General features: G+C 43.8%; 1 protein-coding gene across 1 annotated transcript in view; it reads left to right on the forward strand.

The window, feature by feature from the left end:
- LOC126281686 (furin-like protease 1) overlaps positions 1-26832 on the forward strand; it is a 1379773-nt gene extending 1352941 nt beyond the window's left edge. Inside the window, exons 13-14 of the mRNA XM_049980852.1 lie at positions 12549-12855; positions 23792-26832. Of these exons, the coding sequence (XP_049836809.1) occupies positions 12549-12855; positions 23792-24122 (638 nt within the window). The 3' untranslated portion in view covers positions 24123-26832. The remainder of the gene's footprint in view (positions 1-12548; positions 12856-23791) is intronic.
- The last annotated feature ends 1032 nt before the right edge of the window (positions 26833-27864 follow it).

Genomic DNA, 27864 nt, shown 5'->3' on the forward strand with positions numbered 1-27864 from the left:
AGTGCAAACTCTTCGAACTAAGGAACTTCGAATGCTCTAAAGTAAGTGGTTCGAGACACCGAAAAATAATTTTTTGCAAGTGACGGGAAGCGAGTTAACTGCTGGTCTATGGTTACTGTTGTAGTTCAGTTTCCTTCTTGTTTGAATGTTTTAAGGAACTGTCTGTGAAATTCAGCCGCATCATATGGAGTAAACTCCACGAGATTGCGGTGTAATACTCTCCAGTCGTTCTCCTGTAGCAACCACTGGCTGCCCTGATACTATCAACAACACTGTCTGGAATACCGAAGTCGCTAGCTGTTAGTCATCAACGACTGAAATGCACTTCACTGAAATGTTGTGGAATTTCAATTACGAGAAGCGGCTGGACGTCGAGAAAGATTTAATTAAATCATTCAGAAACGAGACGTTGCGTTGATACGTTGTTCTAACTGTAATGATTAGGTTCGAAAAGACGAATATAGTAATTTGACTGTTGTTTGCAACCAAAATATTCTTAAAGAAGAATTGCGGAGAATGCAATAAACATGACGGCCCGAGCTGCTGAGTGAGTACAGGGGCCTCCGCTTTCCGTAGTGCTTACGTGAAGAACAGCTGTACTTACAGGTCAGGCCATCGAAATTTCCTCTTTGTCCGCCTCTTGTTTTAAAAATATTTGCTGAAATTGTAGTCGTTGTTTAGCTCTGTATCACCGTGTAAAGAAAACATAGTTTCTACAAGGACTCGATACATAGACTGAGTTGATATTTTTATCTGTGTAGCATTAGAGAAAATTGTTCACCACAATTTTCACCGGCACTTTGTGGAAATGTGGCCTTTTACATTGGAGTGTATGTGTTATATAAGAATATCGGCGGGAAACACTGTGTATATGTTCACAGAAAGTGTCTGGGCCATAAAGTAGAAATAAAGTGCAAGTAAAAGGAAGCTAGATTTTTTTGCGAAGAAACAGGTCTGTTGTACTGTAAACGAAAAGTGCTGGTACTCTGTGGCCATGGAGTTGACGCTAGTGTAAAAAACCATTCATTAAAAAAAATAATAAAAGCTATCGTACCATCTCTTTGTAGTAAAGCGTGCAACAATACGGCTGGAAGACTATTACATAGTCGCTCTGCTTTCAATTTTCAGAAATTCACATAATATATAAAACGAAAGTAAAACGACAAGTGCTTTCTAAGGATTGTATTGTGGAGCTCAGAGGCCGACAGACACCAGGGCTGGCCTTTACAACTTTGCAGCCTGCAGCACAACGCACCGCTCTGTCAATGGGATTGAGGCTGACGACTTGGACGAGGCCATTAAAACTTACACAGCTTTCTCGCTGATGCGATTCTTATTTTGCATAAACTTTGCGTCACAGACTGCCAGATTTTGAGAGCTATAAGCAGCCAGCGCGGTAAATCACGTATTTGTAATATTTTGCATGCCTTCCAGTAAATGTTGTGGTTTATGGATATCTCTTGTATTATTGTATGATCGCGTATGCCTGTTAGTCCTCATTTACAAGGTTAGAACTAAATTTCACTTAATGCATGACTAACCACATTATAACATGTATTAAAATGGAAATATACAGGATGTAACGGGCACAACTGGATGTAATTTTATTGGTGACTGAGGACACAGTACTGATAACATACATGAGTATTTACTTCATTTGTAGACTAATATTTATAGCTATTATGAGTAGTACGTTTTTTGGTAGGTTAGTAACTCCAAGTACAGATGGCAAGAGCAAGCCATTAATTCTTATTTTCCCCTCCGCAGCGTAACATGTGATGAGAAATGTGGACAAGTGGACGCAAAACGGTTAGTCTATATTGACAGATGTAGTCTACGTAGTGGTTCAGTCACGACCGTTCAGTAAATATGAGATCATTAAGTTTGTGACTGCTTGTGGTAAGACTGTCACACACACAGAAAAAAAAATCAACACACTGAGCAGTGTACGTATTTAAGTACCACGTATAGAAATATGTGCATTAAATACCCGTTATACTGTGTGTAATGGGATGAATTTAGAAAGGAACGTGTTATCGTTTGGTGCCGATAGAATATGTATTATAGCTTTTCATGTATGGAGCTCTTCAGATTTTAACACTTATTATAATTTACAGGTGAGAGAGTTAAATTATCGCTGTATTTAGAAAATATTTTTCAAGCTTTTCCTGTCGTTATAATCAATATACTTTGTATTCTCCTTGAGAGAAATTCAGTTTTATGGTAAAACACAGGGAAATGACATTTCGTTTTACGTACAGTGTAAGACTGAATTATTTGTAACGCAATATAAATCCGAGAGGCTTTAATTAAACTACCTGAGAATATTTCCAGAATGAGATTTTCACTCTGAAGCGGAGTGTGCGCTGATATGAAACTTCCGGTCAGATCAAAACTGTGTGCTGGACCGAGACTCGGTCCCTGGACCTTTTGCTTTTCGCGGGCAAGTGCTTTACCACCTGAGCTACCCAAGCACGACTCACGCCCCGTCCTCACAGCTTTACTTCTGCCTTTACCTCGTCTCCTACCTTCCAAACTTTACAGAAGCTCTCCTGCGAACGAGGAGAGCTTCTGTAAGGTACTACCTGAGCAGTTTGGTTAATTAGAAATTCAAACACATTTGAAAATTTTGTTAAATATATTCGAGATGTGCTCACAGGCAGAGCAACGGATAAAAGATCATAACATTTGTAACGGTTTTAACCAAATTTTGTACACATTTTAGTTAAGACCGGAAAGAAGTGTCGTGGGGATAAGAACTACCAGATTCTTATCGACATAGGGATGTTAACATTGAGAGAGAAGGGAGAAGAGGAGATAAACAGACAGGGAGAGGGAAGGACAATATACGCACAGATAGGAGGAAATGGATAGAGGTAGTAGAGGGGGGGGGGGGGAATGCATGGAAAGGGGAGATGGACAGAGAGAGGAAAGAGGAGTAGATGGACATAGAGAGGAAAGGAGTAGATGGACAGAGAGAGGAAAGAGGAGTAGATGGACAGAGAGAGGAAAGAGGAGATGAACTGAAAAGGGAGGGTGGAAAACATGGTCAGAGGAAAGAGGGGGGAGGAATTCAACAAAGACTGGGGGTGGAGGAGGTAGAGAGAGAGAGTGGGCGTAGGAGACAGGAGGAGGGGGTGGGGGGCCAACGGCAGAGAGAGGCAGAAGGAGGAGATGCCTAACAGAGGGTTGCAACAGAAACGTACCCGACATTTTTTTAAAAGTAATTGTATTAACTGTGGGTAACAGCGCGGGGCGCAGACTGTACAACACACCAGAGAAAGGACGCTCTCTCTCTCTCTCTCTCTCTCTCTCTCTCTCTCTCTCTCTCTCTGTGTGCGTGTGTGTGTGTGTGTGTGTGTGTGTGTGTGTGTGTGTGTGTGTGTGTGTGTGTGTCCCCTTCCTCCCTCCCTCACACACACACACACACACACACACACACACACACACACACACACACGCACATACCCTCACTCAGACTCATACTCAGTTTCTGGTGTGTGTGTGTGTGTGTGTGTGTGTGTGTGTGTGAGCAGAGTCACTGTTGTTGTGCACGTTTTACCATCGGTTATCCCTGTCCAGCGTCGACTAGACAACAGAGGCGGCGGCAGCAGCGGCGCTGGGGACCCACCCATACTCGCAACTCTAATGAAACGCTTTATCGGCGGCCGTGTGCCTCCCGGCGGAGCCGGTGCGTGTTTTTTATTCGTCCCAAGTCTGCTCGCGGCGACCGCAGGCTGCGGCCGTGTGAGTTATCGGCGCAAAAGCTGGCGCGGCGAGTCCCCCGGCCGTGTTAACACGCCTGCTGTGCCGCACCGAACCGGCGAGCAAACGACCGAGCGGACGGCGAGCAGGCAGCCCTTACAGCAGCATTCAGGCAGCGCGCGAGTTGCAACCCAACAAGCGGCGACAGGGGTAGCGCGGCTCGTAGGCCTCCCAACTTCTGTTTGGGGAAAGGGTGTGGCGCGTTGGGAGGCTGCTGTAAGCTGTACCGCACAAAATGCGGTTATTTTAAACAGAAGTACTATCGTGCCGTGTTACTGAATTCTGTCGACTATGTTGTTGCCAACCAAAAATGTGTAGCTGCCTAAAACAACTACACAACTAATGTTTCGTGCTACAGAGTTGAGAGTTTCCGCAAATCATACAATGCTGAGGATAGAGTAGTCCGCCGTATGGCCATCGATCCTTCTATTATGTCAAGATACGTAGCTACGTCATTCGTAAATGGAAAGCACCAGAGCATGGAAGAAGGAGTATTATTTAATGTTATTTTTATGCCGATCTAGTAAATTTATATTAACAACTAGTGTTTTCCTCCAAGCTGCACCTGCGTATGTGTTTGACTCATCTCGTCCTTCACCTCCGTCTGTGTCCACCTCTCCTGCCTTACCCTCTCATTCCATCTTCTCTTACCTCCCTTACTCCTCTATCTGTCCATCGCCGTCTCTCCTCCCTCCAGCCGTATCTTCCTACACCACCTTCCATCTGAGCATATTCTGTTCGCTTCCTTCTCAGTTTATCTATTCCTCTTCCCATATCTTTCTGTCCATTTCTTGCACCCTGCCCTTTCTATCCATCCACTCCTCATCCCTTCTCTCGCGGTCTGCCTTCTCCTCTTCCCCCATCTCTGTCCTTAACTCTTCTTCCCTCTCTGCCCATCTACCCCTCCCTCTCTCGCTTCCCACCTCCTCTGACCATCTTGTCCCTATCTCTGTGCAACCCCTCTGCCCCCCTCTCGTCCATCCCATCCTACTCCAACCTCTCTCCATTTCCCCCTTCTCTCTCTGTCCACGTCCTTTTGCTCAACCTCCCATCTGTCTTTCCAACCACTCCATTATCTTTCTCAACCTTTCCCAGAAATGACCATCCACATGTGTACCCTAACAAAAAGATCAGTAAAGCAGGCTACTAGTCGATATGCCTATCGTGCAGAGCATCCTGTATGGTATAGCCTGAAAAAATGATTTGTCGGTTTTTCCGCTCCTGTTGGTACTATGAAGTTATAAATCCTATGATTCTGAAACTCGTGAAGTTTGCTGTTCGTGTGTCAAATTTGATTGAAATTGACCATGGAGTTTGTGAGAATATCCCGGATAGTCACATATATATACATACACTCATCAGTCAGAACATTATCACCATTTACCTAATAGCTGGTATGTCCTCCTTTGGCACGCATAACAGCAGCGACGCGTCGTCATAGAAACAATGAGGCCGTGGTAGGTGTCTGTAGGTAGTTGGCACCTAAGTCACTTTTTTATTTTGATTTATTTTATTTTATTCTTTGTTTTTATTCATCACTCTTCTGTCTGGTTTGATGAGGCCCGCCACGAATTCCTGTCCTGTGCCAACCTCTTAATCTCAGGGTAGTACCTGCAAACTACTTCCTCAAGTATTCGCTGGATGTATTTGAAATTGTCTTTACAGTTTTCGCCTCTGCAGTTCCCTCTAGTACCATGGAAGTAACTCCCTCATGTTTTAACAGGCGTCCTGTTATCCTCTCCCTTCTTGCCAGTGGTTTCCATATATTCCTTTCCTCTCCGATTCTGTGCAGAACCTTCTCACTCCTCACCTTATTTGTCCACCTAATTTTCAACATTCATCTATAGCATTACGTCTCAAACGTGACATATGTTTGATACTAGTAGACTCCTCTTGGCCAGGACTGTCCTTTTTGCAGTACTAGTCAGCTTTTGATCCATCCGTCTACTTCGTGACCATCAATTCTGATCTTAAGTTTCTCGCTGCTCTCATTTCTGCTACTTCTCTTCACTTTCGTCTTTCTTCTATTTACTCTCAGTGCACATTCTGAACTCATTAGACTGTTCATTCCATTCAGCAGGTCAGAATTCTTCTTCACTTTCACTCAGGATAGCAATGTCGTCAGCGAATCGTATCACTGATGTCATTCCACCTTGAATTTTAATCCCACTCCTGAACCTTTCTTTTATTTCTATCATTGCTTCTTCCGTGTACAGATTGAACAGTAAGGGCGAAAGATTGCATCCCTGTCCTACACCCTTTGTAATTCGAGCTCTTTGTTCTTGGTCGTCCACTCTTATTATCCCCAGTTGGCTCTAGTATCTGCTGTGTATTACCCATATCTCCCTATAGCTTACCCCTATTTTTCTCAGAATTTAGAACATCTTGCACCATATTTCATTGTAGAGGGCTTTTTCCAGGTAGACAAAATTCTATGAACGTGTCTTGATTTTTCTTGAGTCTTGCTTCCATTATCAAACGCAACGCCAGAATTAGCTCTCTTTCCTAAAGCCAAACTGATCGCCATCTAACACATCTTCAAGTTTCTTTTCGATTCTTTTGCATATTATTCTTGTCAGCAACTTGGACGCATGAACTGTTAAGCTAATTGTGCGATAATTGTCGCACTTGTCAGTTCTTGCAATCCTCGAATTGTGTGGTATGCCGCCACACTCATACTTCCTACATAACCAACGCGAATAGTCGTATTGTTGCCATTTCCCCCAATGATTTTAGAAACTGTTATGGAACGTTATCTGTCCGTTCTGCCTTATTTGATCTTATGTCCTCCAAAGCTCTCTTAAAATCTGATTCTGATACTGAATCCCCTATGTCTTCTAAATCGACTCTTCTTCCTCCTGCTCCTCCTATCACATCACACACATCTTCGTCCCTCCCCCCTCCACCCCCCCCCCCCCAACCATTCCCTAGAGGCCTTCAATGTACTCTTTGGAGCTATGCGCTCTTTCCTCTGCATTTATACTCTTAATGATACCACCGTTGCTTTTAATGTACAGGAGGTTTTTTAGATGTTCCTATATGCTGAGTCAGTCCTTACGACAATCGTTTGTTTTTGGATTTCTTCACATGCAGCCATTCAGTCTTAGCTTTCCTGAAATTCCAATTTGTTTCATTTCTCAGCGTCTTGTATTTCTGTATTCCTTAATTCCTGTGAACATATTTGTACTTTCTTTTTTCATCGATCAGCTGAAGTGTTACTCCTGTTATTCTTGGTCTGTTCGCACGTACCTTCTTTGTATCTATGTTTTACTTTGCAACTTCTGTGAGCGTCCTTTTTAGAGATGTCTGTTCCTCTTCAGCTGTACTGCCTACTGAGCTATTCCTTATTGCTGCATCTATAGCCTTAGACAAATTCAAGCGTATCTCATCATTCCTTAGTAGTGCGTATCCCAGTCCTTTGGGTATCGATTCTTCCAGACTAATCTCTTCATCACTACTACATTGTGATCAGGGTCTGTATCTGCTACTGGGTACACCTTACAATCCATTGTCTGAATCTCTGTCTGACCATGATGTAATCTAATTGAAATCTTTTTGTCTCATTCGGCCTTCTCCACATGTGCCTCCTCATCTTGTAGTTCTTGAACAGAGTATTCGCTATTACTAGCAGATATTTATTACAGAACTCAGGCTTTCTTCTCTCTCATTCCTCGTCTCAAGCCCATATTCTCCTGTAACCATTTCTTCTGCTCCTTCTCCTACACTGCATTCCAGTACCCCATGACTCAGATTTTTTACCCTTTCAGTATCCCCATGTACTTTCTCTATCTCTTCATCTTCAGCCAGATACTTTGGAATATATACCTGAAATGTCGTTGTCGGTTATCGTCTGCTGTCGATTCTGATAAGAACAATCCTATCACTGAATTGTTCATTGTAACACATTCTTTGACCCACGTTCCATATAACGAATCCACTCCGTTTATACGATTTTCTGCTGCTGTTCATATTACCCTATACTCATTTGACAATAAATCCTTGTATTCTTTCCATTTCACTTCACGAACCCCTACTTTGTTTAGACTGAGCCCTTGCATGTCGCTTGTATGAATTTCAAACTACTGACATTCCGCGCATCAACTTGTAGAACGTTATCTTTTCGTTGGTTATTAAATCATTTTCTCATTGTCACCTCCCCCTTGGCAGTCTCCTCCCGGAGATCCGAATGGGTGCTGTTCCCGAATCCTTTGGCAATGGACAGATCATCAAGACACTTTTTTACTTACAGGCCACATGTACTGAGGATACATATTATGTGCCTTTAATGAAACGGTTTTCATTGCGTTCTACATCCTCATGCCGTTGATCATTGCTGACTCTTCCGGTTTTACGGGAATTTTCCCAACCCAAGCACAAGATAGTTCCCTGAAACTCTGACCGATTCTCCACCCTCTTTGACAAGGTCGTTGGCACATCCTAATTCCCATAAATTCGGGGGGTGAGGCAATGACCTCTGAGGCTTCGATCAATCACATCCCAGATGTGTTTGATCGGGTTCAGACAGGGCAAGCTAGTGGGCCAGTACATCAATTGTAATTCATCACTGTGTTCCGTGAATCACTCAGTCACACTCCTGACCTTGTGACATCTCGGATTATCCTCCTGGTAAATGCCGCTGCTGTCAGGAAACATGGTTATCATGAAAGGATGTACGTGTTCTGCAGCCAGTGTAAGATACCCCTTGAACGTGAAAGTGACCAGTAGAAGCTCCACCGGACCTGTGGATACGCAAGTAAATGTTCCCCACAGCATAACGGAGCCGTCTCAGTTTGTCTTCGTCCCACAGTACAGGTGAAAGTAGGTGTTCACCTGGAAGACGACGGATGTGTGGCCTCCCATCGACATGATGAAGAAGGTATCGGATTCATCTGGGCCAGCCGATGTGACCGAGAGGTTCTAGGCGCTTCAGTCTGGAACCACGCGACCGCTACGGTCGCAGGTTCGAAACCTGCCTCGTTCATGGATGTGTGTATTGTCCTTAGGTTAGTTAGGTTTAAGTAGTTCTAAGTTCTAGGGGACGTATGAACTCGGATGTTAAGTCCCATAGTACTCAGAGCCATTTGAACCATTTGGATTCATCTGGCAAAGTAGCGCTCTGTCACTGCGCCAACGTCCAGTGCCGGTGGTTACTTGCCCATTTCAGTCGTAGTTGCCGATGTCGTCGTGTAAATTTGGCACATGAATGGGTCGTCGGTTGTGGAGAGCCTTCGTTAGGAGTGTTCGGTGCACTTTGTGTTCATATATACTTGTACTCAGCCCAGCAGCCGGCCGCGGTGGTCTCGCGGTTCTAGGCGCGCAGTCCGGAACCGTGCGACTGCTACGGTCGCAGGTTCGAATCCTGCCTCGGGCATGGATGTGTGTGATGTCCTTAGGTTAGTTAGGTTTAAGTAGTTCTAAGTTCTAGGGGACTGATGACCACAGCAGTTGAGTCCCATAGTGCTCAGAGCCATTTGAACCATTTTCAGCCCAGCATTCAAGTCCGCCACAATTCGCCGCCGGTCCTGTTTTACCAATGTACCCAGTCTACGACGTTCGACATCTGTGATGAAGGGTGACCACCCAACCCCAAGACGTCTGAACCTGATTCCGTGAAGTTTCGGAAACACTCGTGCCGAGCCTCGAGGTCATCACAACCCGCCCTTGGTCAAACTCAAACAGATCGCGCACCTTCCCCATTCTACACGCTGACAGCACACTCACTGATTCTACGTGCACCGCGCGTATGTGTCTGGCAGTCACTGCTCGCCAGGTGACGCTGCTGTGTCCTGGTCGGGTTAATATCCGTAGTAGGTCGCTGGTCATATTGTTCTGGCTGATCAATGTACATGCTGCATTATATAGAAGATGTTCCGAAACCAATCGTTCAGATTAATGCAGTGGGCAGAGAACATCGAAGCAAACATATTTAGTCCAGGTACATAAGGCCTCCGACGTCAGTTTCTGATGCTGTGGACGATTTACACAGGGGGTAGTTTACCATGTTAGTTGAAGCAGCTGCATGCACAGGAACTGGTCGAATGCGTGACCATTGACTTGTAAGAACGCAACACGTCATCAGATCGATGACGGCTGCGTACGTTCGAAGATTCCTGGCGTGTTCGTGATGGTACCAGCAGCGACTGAAATTCCTAGCGCTGAGATCTTCTTCTGTTTCCACAACGGTTTCATACACCAGCTGCTGCAACTGCCCCCAGAGCAAGAAATACAGAATAATGAGATCAGGTGATCTGCGTTATCAAGTGGCTTTTCAGGTGGTTCCTCACAGCAGTGCTGAAATGGGGCGGCGCCTCATTGTGCTGGAAGTACATCCTTTGTCTAACATCCAGAGGTACATCCTCCTGCAGTTCAGTATAAATGGTTAGAATTTCAGTGTAATCGCGCATCGGTTGGGTGAAGTTAATGCCATTTACATTCTGTATACAAGAAAAATTACACACAGGGATTCAAATTTGAAATTGTATTTGTTCTTTAAAGTCTTGTAATGCGTTAAGGAAGCAGAAATGCAAATGTTGGAATTAGACGGTGGCAGGATCGATGATTATAGAGACAGTGATTTGCCTTCGCGCGATGTTGCTGATCCCGTTGATTCTGATCCATCCACTGTCATCGAATGCGTAATCGACGGGTATAGGAAGGCTGCACTCAACGGCACACCGATATCAATAGTACCACGCGACTAGCGCCCGAGAGGACAGTAATATTGTTCACTTGGCTGTGCAGGGTCGTATGGCTACGTCATAAATCGTGAGTCAGAAAAGTACTTGTTTACAGGAAAGCAAGTCTGCACATGGACAGCAGCACAAGATCTGAAGCACGACCGACTGTCGGTCTGGCGTTCATTGCCGTGGCCTCCCTAGATGCGCTGGTAGAGGGAGATGTACCCACAGTGTTGCGCCGAACGACAACACTGTGGTGGTAGTGCATACGGTAAATGCATTCACAATTGCGAATATGCACAACCACCAGCTGTAGAATGGAATGAAGACAGTGAAAATTTCTGCTGGATCGGTGCTCGAACCCGCATTTCCCACTTACCGCGAACGGTCGCCTTACCATTTGGCTATTCGTGCACTACTTACGACCAGAACCAAACTTCCTTATGTCGTCAACCATGTGTCTGCAACCGCCATTCGCCAGCCACTACAATTGATGACCTCCAGCACAAAATTCAGCAACATGGAGTGACATACCTGTATCTGTCATCCAAGTTCATTTCAAATCGATGACCAGCTACGTTAGAGGAGCCACTATAGCCAGAGGATCACTTACATATTTATGCATTGTAGGTTATCAAGACTGGATGTCATAGTTGCAGTTTCTGATGAGTCTTGCGGACTGTATGGGCGTTATCAAAGAGATTTTTTGACTCCTGCAATTTAGTCAAGAGCTGCGCTGGACTTCTTCAGAGGTGCCCCTGGCGACGTTGAGTTTTGCTGACTAACGAGTCGGATGTTGAAGGGTGATATCCGTTCTGTGTAAAGTAAGTGTGGTCGAGTTTATTCGTAATCAGTAGAGATAATCTTTGTCAGAGATCTCTTTACAGAGATTGTCCGTGCTGATCTGGTGTAAATCTGGTCACACCCACATTATGCCGTATTTATGTCACTTTAGAAACGGACACACAGAGTCGAAACCGCAAAAACATTTATTCTCGTGGTGAGTGGTTTCAGTCAGTTTTTGGCAATCCTCAGACTCTCGTACCATGAAGGCATTGAATGGAATGGGTGTTGTAGCTCCACGAATCTGAGCACCCACTTCATTCACCGCCACCACCTTCCATCATGGTGTGAGGGTCTGAGGATGACCAAAAACTGACCGAAATCAGTCACCATCAGGATAAATGAGTAGGAATACTAAGAAACGCCATATTTCCAAAATATTAAACTTCTCAAGGGACACAAGAAAAACTTTCCAAGTCTTAAAATTTTGCTGAAATTTCGGTTTTCAAGTCACTTTACTTTTAAAATGAATGTTGTTGGGAGAATGCCATTGCATTGACGACAATCGTGATAAGTTAGTTTGATGTTAAGTTAAAATTTGTTTAATAGACATGTAGGCTTTCTCAATGTTTTGTGATAAATAATCATAAGCTATTAATTAACTCACAATTTATTGTTAATATGAACAGAAATCAAAGAAATGATACCTATTTGGCACTTTCTTTGGAGTTATACTCCACACATTGTTTGACACATGTTGCCCAATCGTATATGTATATTTCTCTTCAATTTAGGTAATTCAGCATCTGCACAACAACACAGAAAATGCCGGCCTCCATGATTAAAGTACAAAATGATAGGTAACAATTTTATCAAAAAATGAATGTATGGGGTTTCTCTATATTCTCATTCAAATGCTTTTGCGGTCGAGTCTGTTTTTATCCATTTTTAAAATACTTTTTGCCAGATAGCTTTCCTCCACGAGAAATTTTCTCAAAAATTAATTATTTATATCACTTTCCGACCCTGAGTTTTGTCAGCAGGGCTCAGAATCGCCAGGAGCACCTTAGGAAGGAGTACAGCGCAGCTGTGGACGAAACGTCAGGAACTGAGAAGTTTGTTCGGCCGTGCCCGTACAGCCGAGAAGACTAATCAGCAACTTAAAAATTTAACCGTGTATCGATCATACTATTCAGTATTTGCTACTGTTGCTGCTGTGGCAGTCTTGATAACAGAATCGTTTATTTGGCCGTCGGTTATGTCTCTTTCGCTGTTGACTCTGCAGGGGCGAGGCTGGCTGTGATCCAGTGTGGGTGTTTGCAGGCTGCTCTGCCGACCTCTGGCTGCTGTGGCCGCGATCGCCGGCGGCGCGCTGCGTGGCCGCGTGTCCCGAACAGACGTTCGCCGCTCCGCCGCCCGGCGGGGGCGGCGCGGGGGCGGGTACGGGGGTGGGCACGTGCGAGCCGTGCCACTACTCGTGCCTGGCGTGCGCCGGCCCGGGGGCGGGAGACTGCACGCGCTGCCACGGCGACGCCGAGCCGCGGCCGTCCGCGCAGGGGGCGGGCCGCCTCTTCTGCTGGCCTCTGGCGGCTGCCGCTGCAGATGGCCTCGCCACCGGCCGCTCAGAGTGGTAAGCGAACCAGCCAGTAGTTGCTCGTGGCGTGCAGAACCTCCACCGTACCAGATTTGTTCCCTTCCGACAACGACGCACCACGACAGCTGTTACTCTGCTCAGACTGTTATCGTAAAAACACAGACAATACTCAGGGTACTGTGCAGCTCGACAAACTGGTCATTTCTCAAGAGGCAATCCTTGTCTATGAAACTTCGTGACAGATTAAAACTGTGTGCCCGAACTTGACTCGAACTCGGGACCTTTGCCTTTCGCGGACAAGTACTCTACCTTCTGAGCTACCGAAGCACGACTCACACACGATCCTCACCGCCTTACTTCTGCCAGTAACTCGTTTCCTACCTTCCAAACTTTACAGAAGCTCTCCTGCGAACCTTGCAGAACTAGCACTCCTGAAAGGAAATATACTGCGGAGACATGGCTTAGCTACAGCCTGGGGGATGTTTCCAGAATGAGATTTTCGCTCTGCAGCAAAGTGTGCGCTGATATGAAACTTCCTGGCAGATTAAAACTGTGTGCCCGACCGAGACTCGAACTCGGAACCAGATGGTAGAGCACTTGCCCGCGAAAGGCAAAGGTCCCGAGTTCGAGTCTCAGTCGGGCACACAGTTTTAATCTGCCAGGAAGTTTCATATCAGCGCACACTCCGCTAAAGAGTGAAACTCTCATTCTAGAAACCCTTGTATAGTTTCGAAGCTGTGGGGCGTCCAGTCTGGAGCGACGTGGCGTACAGACGTTGGTATCCGAGTTAGCTACCGAACTCGTTAGCTACCAGTGTAAAGTGCACAGCCACACTGTACCTGTGGGGTGGGGGTGTGGGGTCAATATCAAATATGAAAAGTACACGATGATTAAAATTAAACTTTCGCTACTTGAGATGGCCCCCATGAAAAACGAGCTACCGGAGAACAATGAAACTTCGTGGAACCATTTGTAAGGACATGCAGATGAGAAATAATGAATGAACCATTGCCAGAAACACATTTTAATTTCGACACGAGAGGATGACATATGTTGAGGGCGTACCATGATTACGTTTCAGGTTGCAAAAGCTGCTCAATGAGACAACCATCTTCGTCCATGATGACCTGGAACCGCGCTGGAGACTGCTCTACTGTTGTCCAACACAACGGTGGGCCATGGGACGTTCAGCTTAAAGATCGCACATGGAGTCCGACATTCTCAGTCACTATTTCTCTTGTTCTGATACAGCAGGTTGCTCACCTCGCCCGATGAATAATGAATTTCTGCAACTGAGATGCGCACGGGTGTTTGTGTTTCAACCCTACGTAATCACACAAACACCGTCACCTAACGGCAAGACGTGGCAGAAACACTACTAACAATCAAAATACTGCACCACATAGTCTGAACATTATTCCTACTGAAGTTAGGCACCTGTACGGTAAATGGATTTCCGTCTGTAATGGCTTCAGTAGCGAAAGTTTGATTATAGCTAGCCTGTACTTTAGAATAATTTTATGCCCGTATATCCGTATAACTGCCAAAGATTTTACATATCAGAACTCTCGACAACTTGCAGAGTACCCTGTTGCTCAACAATTTTCTTCTTTAGGACATCGTTATTTTACTCCGAACTAACATGTCAGTGAAGTAAGTGCACAAGAAGACATCTTTTTGTCCACTTATAACGGAACGCCGATTTTTCATAAAAGTGTATTTAAACGTACGCAGTGACTACTTAATTTCCATTTCTTCGAAGCCTCACTTCCTCGTTACTGTCTTCCTATATTACGAATGTGTGCGCTAGGCCGGTGTAAAAGAAATACTTAATTCATGCAGCTAAGTGTGATGTATAACGATCAAACCTCGCCAAATCAATTAAGGATTCTTTTTTTTTTCAAATATTCAGTACGTGAAGCTACCCGGTATTTCAACACATCAACGTAAAAATCGGAAAAACCGTCTTAAATCTTAATTTCCACTGACACTTTCACAGCACTCTCTTCTCACTTGCATACGATTCTTTCTGCGATTTTACTGTCATTGTAAGCAGCGGTGGAATACTGCTGGCTGAATTGTGTTCAAAGCCAATCGTAACTCCGCTTGAATCGCTTCCTTGGAAGTCAAACGCCTCCATTTTAACTTCAGTTTCATTTTAGAGCAGATCAGGTGATTAGTGTAGCTGCGGGCCATTTATCATATTGCTGGCTTGCCAGGAAGTTCTTCAGAATGACCAAGGTGTGTGCTGGTGCACAGTCCTCGCATCTCTCAGGCTGTTTGCGTCTTATACTTCGCCTCAGTCTCCTCAAAACGTCGCAGTAGAGCTTCCCTTGTCTGTCTGAACACGTGGAAGACTTGGTTACGAACAACAATGCTTTGACCTGTCCCATCTGCAAATCGAAAGATTTCAACAATATCACGGGGTGTTTGTCTTTCGTCCCTGGGGATCGCTTCACGCCCTTCTCCCATCGTTTTCAGTGTTGTACATGTTGATGTGCGGCCCGACCATGTGTCACTCCCCAGACCACGACAGTCTTCGAGACGATTAAACCAGACAAGTTTCCATGCTTGCCTCAAAGCTTTCCCACCAAAAACTTCTGAGTGTGTGGTCTGTTTCAAATGCAGTTCTGTGGATCATAGAAAACCCTTGTTCTTTCGAATCAGCTGTAGAGAAATTCTAAAACAGAGTAGAACACGGTGTAAAGAAATCAGCTACAACTTTCACACTAAAACACTCACAGTGACGATATGTAACAGACGGACAGTTGGAAACTAGAGGCACCCAATGATTGAACTATGATTTGCCCATTATTTGTGTAGAATACTGAAATTCAATAACATTTTGGGTAGCAGCTCTTCTGCAGAGCACAGACGATAATCTTTCAAGATGGAATCCACGTGCGAAATTAATTTCTCTCACAGACGTTCTTCGTACCAAATTGGGTGAGGTACGGGCAATAGTTTCGTCACATAAAGTGACTGCGAATCGATATTCCACCTTATTTTGATGCAGATACGTGGTATCACCTTGACTGTGTGTACCAAAACCGAATTAACTTGACGATATGTGGCTATACGGATGGGCCGTTGAAGTCAGTCCTTTCCTGTGCTATTCAGGGCTTACACCTTTTGACGTTTTCTTTGCGGTACTATGAGCACTACGACGTATGCTACTCTTGCACTAAACCTTACGGCGACAAAAGTACTTAACGCACAGACGCACTTATTTCACCGCACATGTCAGTTTCTGCATTGCCAATGTGAACCCTTCGGTCAAGTTGGACAAAAAAAAAAAACTTAGCTCTTTTTTGTGGTGTACTCAATGGAGTGACGCTCCTGCTGGGATTCTGGACGAGGTGTGGATCAATGACTCAGAAGCACATCCCACAATGTTCCCTAACTTCGACGCTACACAGTGCCGCAGCTAGCCGTTTCTAAATGGCACTGCGCTCTGGAGAAATACCCAGTTCGCCGTCTCGTTTAACACGCTCCCCATCCCTCCCCCGTGCGTACGTGCACTTATGCGAGCGCGAGCGAATGCGTGCGTTAGGGGCAGAGTGTTATAGCGTGTGTATCGTCTTCAGTTAATTAGATCAGAAAATTCAAGCAAAAGCACGGCTAGTCTTGTTGAAAGAAAAGGGGTGCCAGCTATTTTCGTTTGCTGTCGTTTCTTCGAAATCAATAACACTGCCATCTCTACTGTGTCATCACTACTTGTCTTATTTCTTCGATTAATGTCAGTACAGCAACTTCAGTAACTACCTGAAGTTTTCTTCACTTAGATGCATAAGTAGTTTCCTGTATGGCTGCATTTAGTACGTCTCATTCGTAAGAAGGGGAGCTTACATGCAGAGTTTATAATAATTAAAAGTGAAATCTGACATGAGTCCATGTATAAAATATTAGGAGAAAACACGATTCAGTAAAGATGGGTCCACAGTTAAGACTAGATATCCGCGAGGCAACTGCCAATGAGTGGTTACGAACGGCCACTCTCTTCAGTACGGTCATCATCGCCTCCCCTTCACTTCGCTTGTTGATTCCCACACGTTCCGCGAAGAAAACGGCAATTCTGAGTGTGATGAGCTACAGGACAACGTTCGTAAAGGCTTTGGACACTGCAGATAGCCGCCGAACGATTCAGTCCTACTCCAAGAACATAGTGGGGCTGGAACACGATTGAACATGGTCTGGCCCATTTTGAGTGTAGTGCGACCGCAACTTTGCTTTGGTATACAGGGTGGAATGACTAGAGAGTGTTCAAACCAATTGCTGAACTTTTAATGTGTCTGTAGCAGGAGATGGTGTGGTCATCCTGCTTCGCGTCCTCATATGACATGATCACAGAGGGGGTGCATCATTGACATGTATGTGAATAAGACGGAAAAGAGTCACACTAAGACCTCACCCCCCCCCCCCCCCCCCCCCGTGTTCGTCAACACCCTGCGTGCGGCCCACGTACCATTGTTGACCACGTATATCTGTCAGAGACTTCGACAATCTTTTAGCAGAGTGGTGCCTCGCGCCTCAGGGCAATCAACCCTAGGTAAGGAGGTCGGATGGGTTTTGATGGTTTCTCATCTTGTGGAATGTCCATGATGGCGATGGACATAATTGTGAATTTGGTGCCAATGTGACATCATTAACCCATCTTACACATCACATGAACTTCGAACTGTGACCTTTCTTTCTATGTGTCGACACGGTGTTTGAAGCGTCGCCCAGCTCGAGAGGGGCGTCGCAGGGCGCCAAGGTTTTTCACGATTACAGGGGAAAGTTGCAGACATCTTTGAGCCAAATTTATTGTTTGTGCGTCGCAATAAATACTCGACGCGGTAGCCGAGAGCGCTAATGCGCTTCTTCCAGGACTCGGGTAGGCGTGTTGGTCCCGGATCGACGATGGGCCAGTGTGCCGGTCAGCCTGGATGTGGTTTTTAGGCGGTTTTCCACATCCCGGTTGGTGAATACCGGGCTGATCCCCACGTCCCGCCTCAGTTACACGACTCGCAGACATTTGAAAACGTTCGCACTATTTCATGGCTTACACTACACGCAGACAGCTGGGGTACACAAATTTCATCCTGGGGGTATACTGTGGCGACAGGAAGGGCATACGGCCACCCTCGGTCACCAATATCGCCAAATCCACAGTAACAGAGGCGACCCCGACCCCGCGTTGAAGTGGAACAAAGGCCCAAGAATATGATGCGTCGCAATAGGAGACAATTACGAGGTGATGGGTTGGAAAAAGTGAAACTTTTTTCGCAGTGCAGTATGTTATCCTGAGTAGTGAATGTGAACAGGAACAAAGGCATAAGCGGGTGTGTATCGGAAAGGTGAAGCAGGTTCATTAATGTTCTCAGCATTTTTTAAACGATGTAAATGTGGAGTCAGCATCACTGAGTATCGTGCTTGGAATTTCGCTGCGAAATGGAGGATGACCAAAACAAGTTGGTGTAATTAGTGGCAGCCGTCTCTAAATTTGGTTCCACCCAAGGTAATAGCCATGGCAAAGGAAAGAGTACGACAATATCCGATTATAATATTGGTGGTCAACATGATGAGCAAAAGTGTCGATAAAATATTAGAATTAATCCTAATAAGCGATATTAATGGACCAAAAACGAAAAATCAGTAATAGGGAAGCGAATGGAAGAAAATTGGTGGCAAGGTGTTGGGGGAAATCCTATATATCTGTAAACAAAATCGCATGAGGGAGGGTAGGTCGACGAATTCGATTTCTTGTCAGGAGGACGTGACAATGGATACCAAGTTCACACACACGCTGTAAGGATTCTAACAGGATCGTGATTGAGATGAACGAGGAAATTAAATGGCAATAACTGGGAGGTCGACGCTGTTGTCGCAGAACTTTTAGAGAAAATTTAGAGAACTTGTATTCAAGGAAGACTGTGTGATAATTATATTGTCACCATTGCATATGTCGTGCGGTGGTGGGAGAATAAGAAAAAGAGATTATAATACATTTAGAGGAATGTACGAGACGTGTTTAAAAGTGATCGAATTTTTTGCATGTTATATTCGATTCACAAGAATTTTCTTTACTATGTCGATAAACTGGTATAAAGATTATCTGCAAGTAAAGTATGAGCCGTATCGGATATTTAGTCTTTTGTCAGCTGTCGAAAGGTAAATTTGCTGTGCTAGTACCGGTGATTATATATTATGAAGAGAAGTCAATCAGAGAATTTGTATTAAATTTAGCTGTAAGTACAGAATGAAGCGGAGAAAAGTTTTAGAAATGTTAAATATTTTTTCCGGAGAGTGCACTATAAGTAAGGGATTTACCTGCGGCCCAGGCCTTTCGAAGAAGTCCGTGAAGACGTTGAAGACGGCGAGCGCCCTGGACATCTCAGCACAGAGACGACCAACGAAAGCGAGGAAAAAGTGAAAGAAGTTATTCTGAGTGATCGATGAACAAGGATCACAGAGTTCGCTGAAGATACTGGAATATCAGTTAACTATTTCTGACAAAATTTTTCGGGTGTCTTAGGTATGAAACATGTGTGCAGCAAAATTTGTGCCATAATTGGTAAATTTCGAACAAAAAGAGCGACTAATACATGTTTGCTCAAGAGTTACTACATGAACTCAGCAGGGCTGCAGAACTACGGAGACATGTCATAACAATTGATGAAACAAGGTTTTATCGTTGTGACGTAGAAAGTAAGCTTTAATCGTCGCAGTAGAAGCATTTGGATTGCCAATAGCGAAAAAGTCTAGACCAGTACGCCAGAATGTGTTCGTCGATTTTAATGGCATAGACGACCTTGAGTTCCCGCAACAAGGACGAACGATCAATGAGGAGTACGTGTAAGTTCGACGCCGTTTACGTGAAGTAGTCTGGAAACATGTATGGATTTGTGCCGAAATAATTAATGAATTCTGCATAATGGTGTACCCCCTTAAACTCCTTTGTTTGTTCGTGGACGTTTGGCTAGAAGCAAGACTGAAATGATGCCTAAAATTTTCCTTTATTTTTTGAACGCTCCCTGGGAAGTCATTTTTCACTCGCACAGTACTTAGTCGACACGTGATGAAAGTTTTCTGATTTTGGTAAGTTCCTGAAAGAAGCAGGTAACGTACGAGGTAATTTTCCTGTTTGTTTGCAGATGCATATATTTGTTCCCGGTGAATGTTGAAATCTCCAGAGTGTCAAAATCGACTCGGCTAATTAGTTTCCTCTTATCTAGCTGCGAGCTACGGTGCTGTGACAAGCGGATTTCAAAATCTACCAAGTTTGATCTATCGACAAACAAAAAAATGGTTATGACAGTAACTTTTTTCCTGAATTATAACTACAGTTCGTATGTATTTGCCGTCATGTGCTGTACAATTACTTGTGGAGTGTCTGTGCAGAAATGAGTGCAGAACATCTTTCCTAGAAAGTGAAAACTGCTTGTTTTCTCTGTGATATACAGAAATTAATATACAAGTGTTTCGAACAATACAAAAAGTGCAACTTCTCTGGGTCAAAGGGCACTGCGGAATCATAGACAACAAAACTATTAGCAAAGAATAATGTCAGGAAATAAATAACTTTCTGCACAACTACTGAAACGAAAGGGGCATTTGAAGAAAGGTAACGGTTCTGTGAAACCTGTCAGGGGACGAAAGGACACCATTATACAAGGATTCATCCATTCATTCCTTAAAGCACATGATATTAGAAATTAGAAATGACTACGTAAATAACCAGTCATGAGAACGAGAATTGGAGTCAGGTATTATTCGTCACATATCTACTGTATCAAAATTTTAAACGACTCTGTACTGCGAAGATCATACCTCAGAACTTGCGGATCTAAATTACCCACTGCTCATCAGTTCCGTTACGACACTCAGCAGGCCAAACTATGAGAGAATCGTCAAGCTGGCATTTCTCTACCCACAAAGGCCGAGAACCTCGCCCAACAGACAAAAATCTGTGTTCACATCGCGAAATAGTTTGAAGAAACGACCATTCATTTCTGTATTACAACATGGGAAAACACAGTGCCAGAGTAACTGGAACTCTTCACCAATGGGTACCAGAAAAAGAAACCATCGTCATTTATAACTAAATTTTTTGTACAGTGCTTCCCTCTTACCCGATTAGTTTTATTTCGAATCACAGCCTCATAAAACTAACTTGACTGAAGTTTATAAGTATATGCATTTGCAGTGATTTGTAATCAAAAACTTGAGAAATGAGTTCAAAAGTCATTGTTAACACAAAGAAATTAATATTCAATATATAAAAAAAACCACTCGTAATTAAGGAATTATCCGAATGGGACGGAAATCGGTAGATTTAGACTAACAAATGATTAAAGTTTCGGAAAAATTGAATTGTTTATTCAGGAATAAGAGCTTCATAAATTGAACCAGTAATAACGTATTTGTTTGTCCACTTCCCGGATTTATGTAAGCAGCCATTCAGCTTGACATTGATTCATAGAGTTGTTCGATATCATCCTCAACGATGTCGTGCCAAATTCTGCCAAATTGTCGCGTTAGATCCTAAAAATTCTGAGCTGGATGGAGGGCCTTGCTCATAATACTCCAAACGTTCTCCAATGAGGAGAGATCTGACCATCTTGGTTGCCGAGGTAGGGTTTGGTAAACAAAAAAAGAGAAACGTTAGAAACTTTCCGTGTGTGCTGGCGGGCACTTTCTTGCTAAGAATATCGTCGACGTATCGTTGTGCTGTAAATCTATCGCAGCTGACAACCAAGAGGGTCCTGCTATGAAATGGAATTGCATCCCAGGCCATCTCAACCCTCCTGATTGTTGGGCAGTATCGCGGGCGACTGTCAGATTGGTATCCCACTATTGTCCAGAGCGTCCCTCCACTGGTCATCGGGGGTCAATTGGAGGCGGGACTCATCACTGAAGAAAGTTCTACTACATTCAGTGAGATTTATGGCTGAAGACGTCTCTGCACACGCTTCAGACAGTCATTGGACACCAACCTGATTGCGGCCCGCCGAATGGCCCGACAAGCAAGAACGATGGTCTAGTGTGCCATTTGTCTTCATAACCCCTTTGCCGTCATAGACGGCACCCTTACATCACAACGATACATCCACCCTGCGCTTACATTTTAGCAGGATAATGCCCGCCCACATATAGTAAGAATTTCTACTGCTTGTTTTCGTGCTTGCCAACCCTTACTCGGGCAGCAGTTTCGCCATATATCTGCCCATTAGAGAACGTTTGGAAGATTATTGATAAGACTCCAGCTACCTCGGGATTTTGACTATATAACGCAATCAATCAGTGCTGAGCAGAATGACAGCTTGCATAATGGCCAAAGGTGGACAAACGTGTTACTGACTGGCTCACTTTGTGAAGATTGTTCTCTTGAATGAATCATCCAATTTTTCTGAAATTGCAATTATTTAGAAGTATGTGTACGAGGGGGGAGCCGAAAAATAACCGGAATTTCTTTCTAGAAAGCATATACTTTGTTTTCAAATACAACCTTAATCTCCTTCGAAGTTGTCTCCGTTAGCAGTAATACACTTGTCCAAACGCTCATTCCAGTGTTCGAAGCACCTTTTAAATTCGTCCTCTTTGATACGTGCTTGCACTTTCATGACATTGCGTTTTACGTCTTCCACATCCGCAAAACGCTTCCCTCTCAAGTCTCTTTTCATCCTCGTGAATAGGAAGAAGTCCGAGGGTGCTAAATCCGGTGAGTAGGTCAAGGTAGTCGTCGTCGTTGAGGCCAAAAACTGGCGGACGCTGAGAGCCGTGTGCGCGGGAGCGCTGTCGTGATGCAGGAACCACACGCCAGAATCCCACAAAGCCGGACGTTTTCGCGCCAGACTTCTGCGTTTCATAACCTCGAAACAGAATTTTTGGTTTACTGTCTAGTTTTCAGGGACAAATTCAGTGTGTACGCCCTTGATGTAAAAAAAAATCAACATCGTTTTCACATTCTGTTTCACTTGTCGAGCTTTTTTTGGTCGAGGTGAGCCAGGTGACTTCTATTGTGATGACTGTTATTAACTTCCTGGATCGTACCCATAGCACCATGACTCTTTTTCAACAAAATCATTACATGTGATGAGTCGTGGTGTGAATCATCTTTGAACGCGTCCTTCATTTCTAGACAGGCTTGAATTTTGCTGCCACTCTTCGCATCCCCAAATCGATGGTCAAGATGCGCTGAATTGAGCTCCAGGACAAGTTCTTGAGTTGGTCGATTGTCCTGCGTCGATCTTCACTGATGGCGTCACGGATTTTGTCGATGTTGTCTTCGCTTCGAACAGTTGGAGGTCGACCGGAACAGGGCTGATCTTCAACCACCGTTTCTCCTTTTTTAAACCGAGAAAACCATTCGTACACCTGAGTTTCACTAAGAGCATGGTCTTTGTAGGCTGTCTGAATCATCGCAACAGTTTCTGCTGCGTTCTTGCCGAGCAAGAAACAAAACTTCGCTGCCACACATTGTTCGTAGGAACTAGGCATTTCCTACTGTCACGTCTGCACTGTAGGCACACTCAAAGAACTGTCAAAGGAACCACACTTTTCACTGTTGGGTGACGCCAGGTGGCAGAATGACTCAGCAGACCTCCTACTGCAATCCTCTGGTGGCGCAACCTGCTACTACAACTACACGATGTGCATCATTACGATTCTGGTTACTTTTGGGTCCCCCCTCGTATGTGAATCACATCTACCGATTTACGTTCCATGCAGATAATTCCTTCCTGGTGCGTTCGCCAGTTTTTGGCCTCAACGACGACGACTACCTTTACCTACGCGCCGTACTCACCGGATTTAGCACCCTCGGACTTCTTCCTATTCACGAGGATCTCTTAGGGTGTACATTAAATAACAATGTAATTGGCTAAATAGCAGGGCCCATGAATGCAGTAAATAAAATAAGGGGTGGAATTGGTGATCGCCGAGAGCGCTAGACAAGGCAAAGTGTGACGCGGTGACGTTTGCGCTGCAGGTGGCTGCTGGCGGGTGCGGTGTCGATGTCCGCGTCGGTGGTGCTGCTGCTGGCGCTGGCCGCCTGGTGGTGCTCGTCGCGACGCCGCCTGGACGCCACCGCCGACGCCGGTCGCCGGCGCGGTGTCTCCAGGGGCCGCCGGGCCACCTACGTCAATTACCGCCGCGTCGGAGCCGACGAAGACGACGACGACGACGACGATGACGACCACGTCCGCGGGAAGGACGCCGCCGTCAACCTCTCCACCTCAGAGTCCGAGTCGGAAGACACGCAGTACGACGCGGCTGGGCCGCGACCCCCAAAGATGACCGCCAACGGCGCGCCACCGTGAGGAGGGCCTGCAGACCGGAGGCTGTCTAGAGGCGCCGAGGCGAAGCGACCGCTGAGCTCGGCGGAGTACCGGGATTAGTGCTCTTCTCAAATATCTTGTACTTACCTCTCTAAGCCGCAGTATCTGCTAATTCCTCTGAAGGGCCCTTGCACTCGCCGTTTCCTGTGATTTCCTGAAATTCAGTTAATCTAGTCCAAAACTTACGAGAGAGGACAGCGAGTGCCACTCTTATCAACTACGATTTGCTGTAATGCATTGTAGCTTCCCACTTCCTGGCTTTCCATGCACGTTTCTGCTATCGTACTGCCTCTTTCGTACTTAGATTCTGTTACTGCTATTGTCATAGTCGTTCCTCTAAAATCCCTCGGTCGTACATTGCCGTTCAGCATTGAGTTCGATACGCCCCACAGTAGAGTGACAATATCGTATCTCCGGCGTGCTAATTCAATGGAGGGATTGCTGGTCTGAATATGCTTTCCTTCTTTGCTCTTTCTAAACAAACACTAGGGTCAGTGACACTGTTGCCAGTTTTTCAAAGTAAAATCTTTGTGGGAATGAAGGGTTTTAAAGACTGAAACAATGTAATGTATTTCCTAAGTAGGGTAGAAAATACAGCACCCCTAAGTTACATGAAATTTTATGCTCTAATCCCATAATTTGATATACTCTGACTGCAGTTTTTCCAGCAATCCGCATAACAGTACTTTCGTGCGCAGCCTTTATTACTGAGTAGAAGTCAAAACTGTTATATGAAATTCCAGATTAAATTAGAATTATTAATCAGGCGTGCTGAAATTCACCATGACTTATATAGAATATCGTATTTTAATACGTCTTAAATGTATTCCCATTATGCGGAGCGGTATTAGGTGGGCGTTCAACAAAACTCAGGGATACGAGGTTTGGAAATAACAGCAACGATTTTGCACGTTTCGAAAGTTCTAAACAACTTGCAGAAACTTTGGAATACTCTTTCTTGAAAGAGTTTAATTGAAAGAAATTACATTCTATTCAAAACATTCTTCTCTCCTGCTGTTCCTACTACTACTTACTCTGCTGCCGTAGATATAAATGCTGAGCAGAAAAAAAAAATGATGGTGTCAAAAGCAGAATGGAACTTATCCGTAAATTTTCAAATTAGTCCTTTTTGGTGTCTCCTGAGGTAATTCATTTATGACTGACGAAACCAACTTTCTATTTCAAAGCAGAGATTATACACCTTCATCGGCCTCTAGAAATATGCACGGAGGCCTTCCACTCTGCAAGCAACGACAAACCGGCACGTTCTCAGAGACACTGTTCCTTATCGCCATAGAGAATTTTTAGTGATAAGTACTCCCGTTCCACCCATGCTACTGCACAGTCAATTATGTTGTCTTTAGCGAATACGAATATCCGCATTCACGCATGCCACATTACTGTGCCATATATATTTTTCACACTTGCTATTGTCATCTAAAACTCTGCTTTGAACACTCCAAAGTTTAAAGAATTTCTTAAATGTGTCTGCTCTTATCTTCAATCCCCCTTTTTATTTTTCCTATACTTATTTTTATCTTTTGTTTCCTTTTGTGTTCAGAAACATGTAATATGATACGTACCATTGAGAAAGATATTTACAAAATATAAATTACTGCTTATCGAAATATACAGAGATTCCTCGCACAAAAGTCCTGACTTCGTATAAAAATATAGAATTCTACCTTAATTGTAACTTGATACCAATAAGAATATATAAATGATGGTCTAACATTAGTAGTGTGCAACCTCTTCAAAATAAAAGGGCCCTATATTGAATAGGAATAAAATGTCGTTGCTGTGGACATTAATACAAAGTTGTTCACACCTTGAGACAATGTAAATCTGCAGATGAGCTTTAAACTATACCTGTAAAATGTGATAAGTTTTTGCAATGTAATTATTATTATTAAATAGGCAGTATCTGCGCTCCCTCTGCAAACTTAATTAGTCGTGGACTTGTTACTGTTTTACTGTAGTGACGTGAGTGAGAGAAAACTAATATGGCAATGAATGAGTTTCTGTCTTTCTTGAGTGCCTTAGCGTTCGCTCAAATTGTGAGCAACTGCAACTGTCTCAGTAATACTCCAAATACTTTCAAATGAATAACATCAGTCAAAACAGCCACGTTTTGTGTATTTTTGGTGTACTCATGACATTTATGAATAAGCCACTTCTCAAAGTATGTAACGGAAATGTACTTTAGCTATAAGCTGATTCAGTATCCTGTTGCCCTGCAGAGGATTTTTAATATTTATGGGGAAAAAAGATTGTTTTAAATAATTGACTTACTTTTTCAAAAGGTGGTGGGAAATCTTAATTTTTGTAAAATGTAACTTTTATCCTAAAATGTTCATGCTTTCAGGAAATCCTTTAATTCGTTGGTATAAAATTATAAATGATCAGGATTGTTAGCCTGTTATTCCGGAAGCATAGTCATTGTGATTTTTGTATGAATGTTAGATGTGTGCAATGTACAAATCAATAACTGCTGTGAATATTATACCGTTCATTTATCAGGCAATTTACAAATGTCTTTCATTTAAAGTAATTTAGAGGCGTAGTGTAGCTACTATAGTTTTCATCACAAGTAGTTTAAGAATATTGTTTTGCCAATAATGAGTTATTCGAGAAAAAAGTGCAATGTGTGGAGAAAACAAGACTTTCGACATTAATAAAATTTATGTTCCTACTCTGTTGCCTATGGTGTTTTTATTGTCAATACTTATACCGTAATTTAATATTTCCCATTTATATGTGAAACAGAGAAAATTATTCCATGGCTATTTAGACTCAGTTCGACATATCCCAGCATGCTTAATTCGTTGCAGTCAGTGCATTCTCTTATGAATATTTAACTGCTTCTGGCTGCAGGCATCGATCCTGCCCTCCGGCTTATTTGTTCCGTTTTTATTGAGAGGACAGGGCACAAAGACAGTTGTGGAACACGTGTGGTCGGCACGATATTGGACCTCGGAAGGCCACCACCAGGAATTTTAATTGAAATTGTTTTGAATCCATCTTTTGCAAACGTATACGACGCCATGTTATTTCGCTCTGCGGTTACCAGCATAGCTTCACGTTGTCTACCTGTGAAGTCCGAAATACTGACTCACGGAGTTTAAACGGCAAAAATAATTTCTCCATTGCGAAACTGTATCCTGATTTTTAAATTTATCTGTGATAGATTTTAGTGGAATTATATGGTAAAAATATTCGCACTTATTTGGCAAATATGGTCACATTCAGTGTCACACCGTAGTTACCACACTCAGTTACACTAAGCACGTTTTCTGATTTATATCTGGGTCATAACTTGTAAGTCCTAAAATTTTTAGCTGCTGGATTAATACAAAATAGAGAGAAGTTAATACTATGGTTTGAATGTCTCGTGTGTTCTACATAATGTCCTCCCACTTGATTACAATGCACAGGATGTTCATACAACGATGGAAAACTGTAAGAAATTTTGTCTTTCGGGATTTTATTCAACACGTGCGGCACATTAGTACGTTATTCGGTCTTACCGAATCATTAGAGACTTATTCTACGCTTCGTCGCTTTCTTTGTAGGTTCGTGCTGATAACACCAAGTGTCGACGCCTATGATTATTCTTTTTTGGAAAATAATTCTCTGCGTATTTCAAAAAAATGTTCAAATCTGTGTGAAATCGTATGGGAGTTAACTGCTAAGGTCATCAGTCCCTAAGCTTACACACTACTTA

The sequence above is a fragment of the Schistocerca gregaria genome, chromosome 7 (assembly GCF_023897955.1).
Source record: "Schistocerca gregaria isolate iqSchGreg1 chromosome 7, iqSchGreg1.2, whole genome shotgun sequence".
Taxonomy (NCBI): domain Eukaryota; kingdom Metazoa; phylum Arthropoda; class Insecta; order Orthoptera; family Acrididae; genus Schistocerca; species Schistocerca gregaria.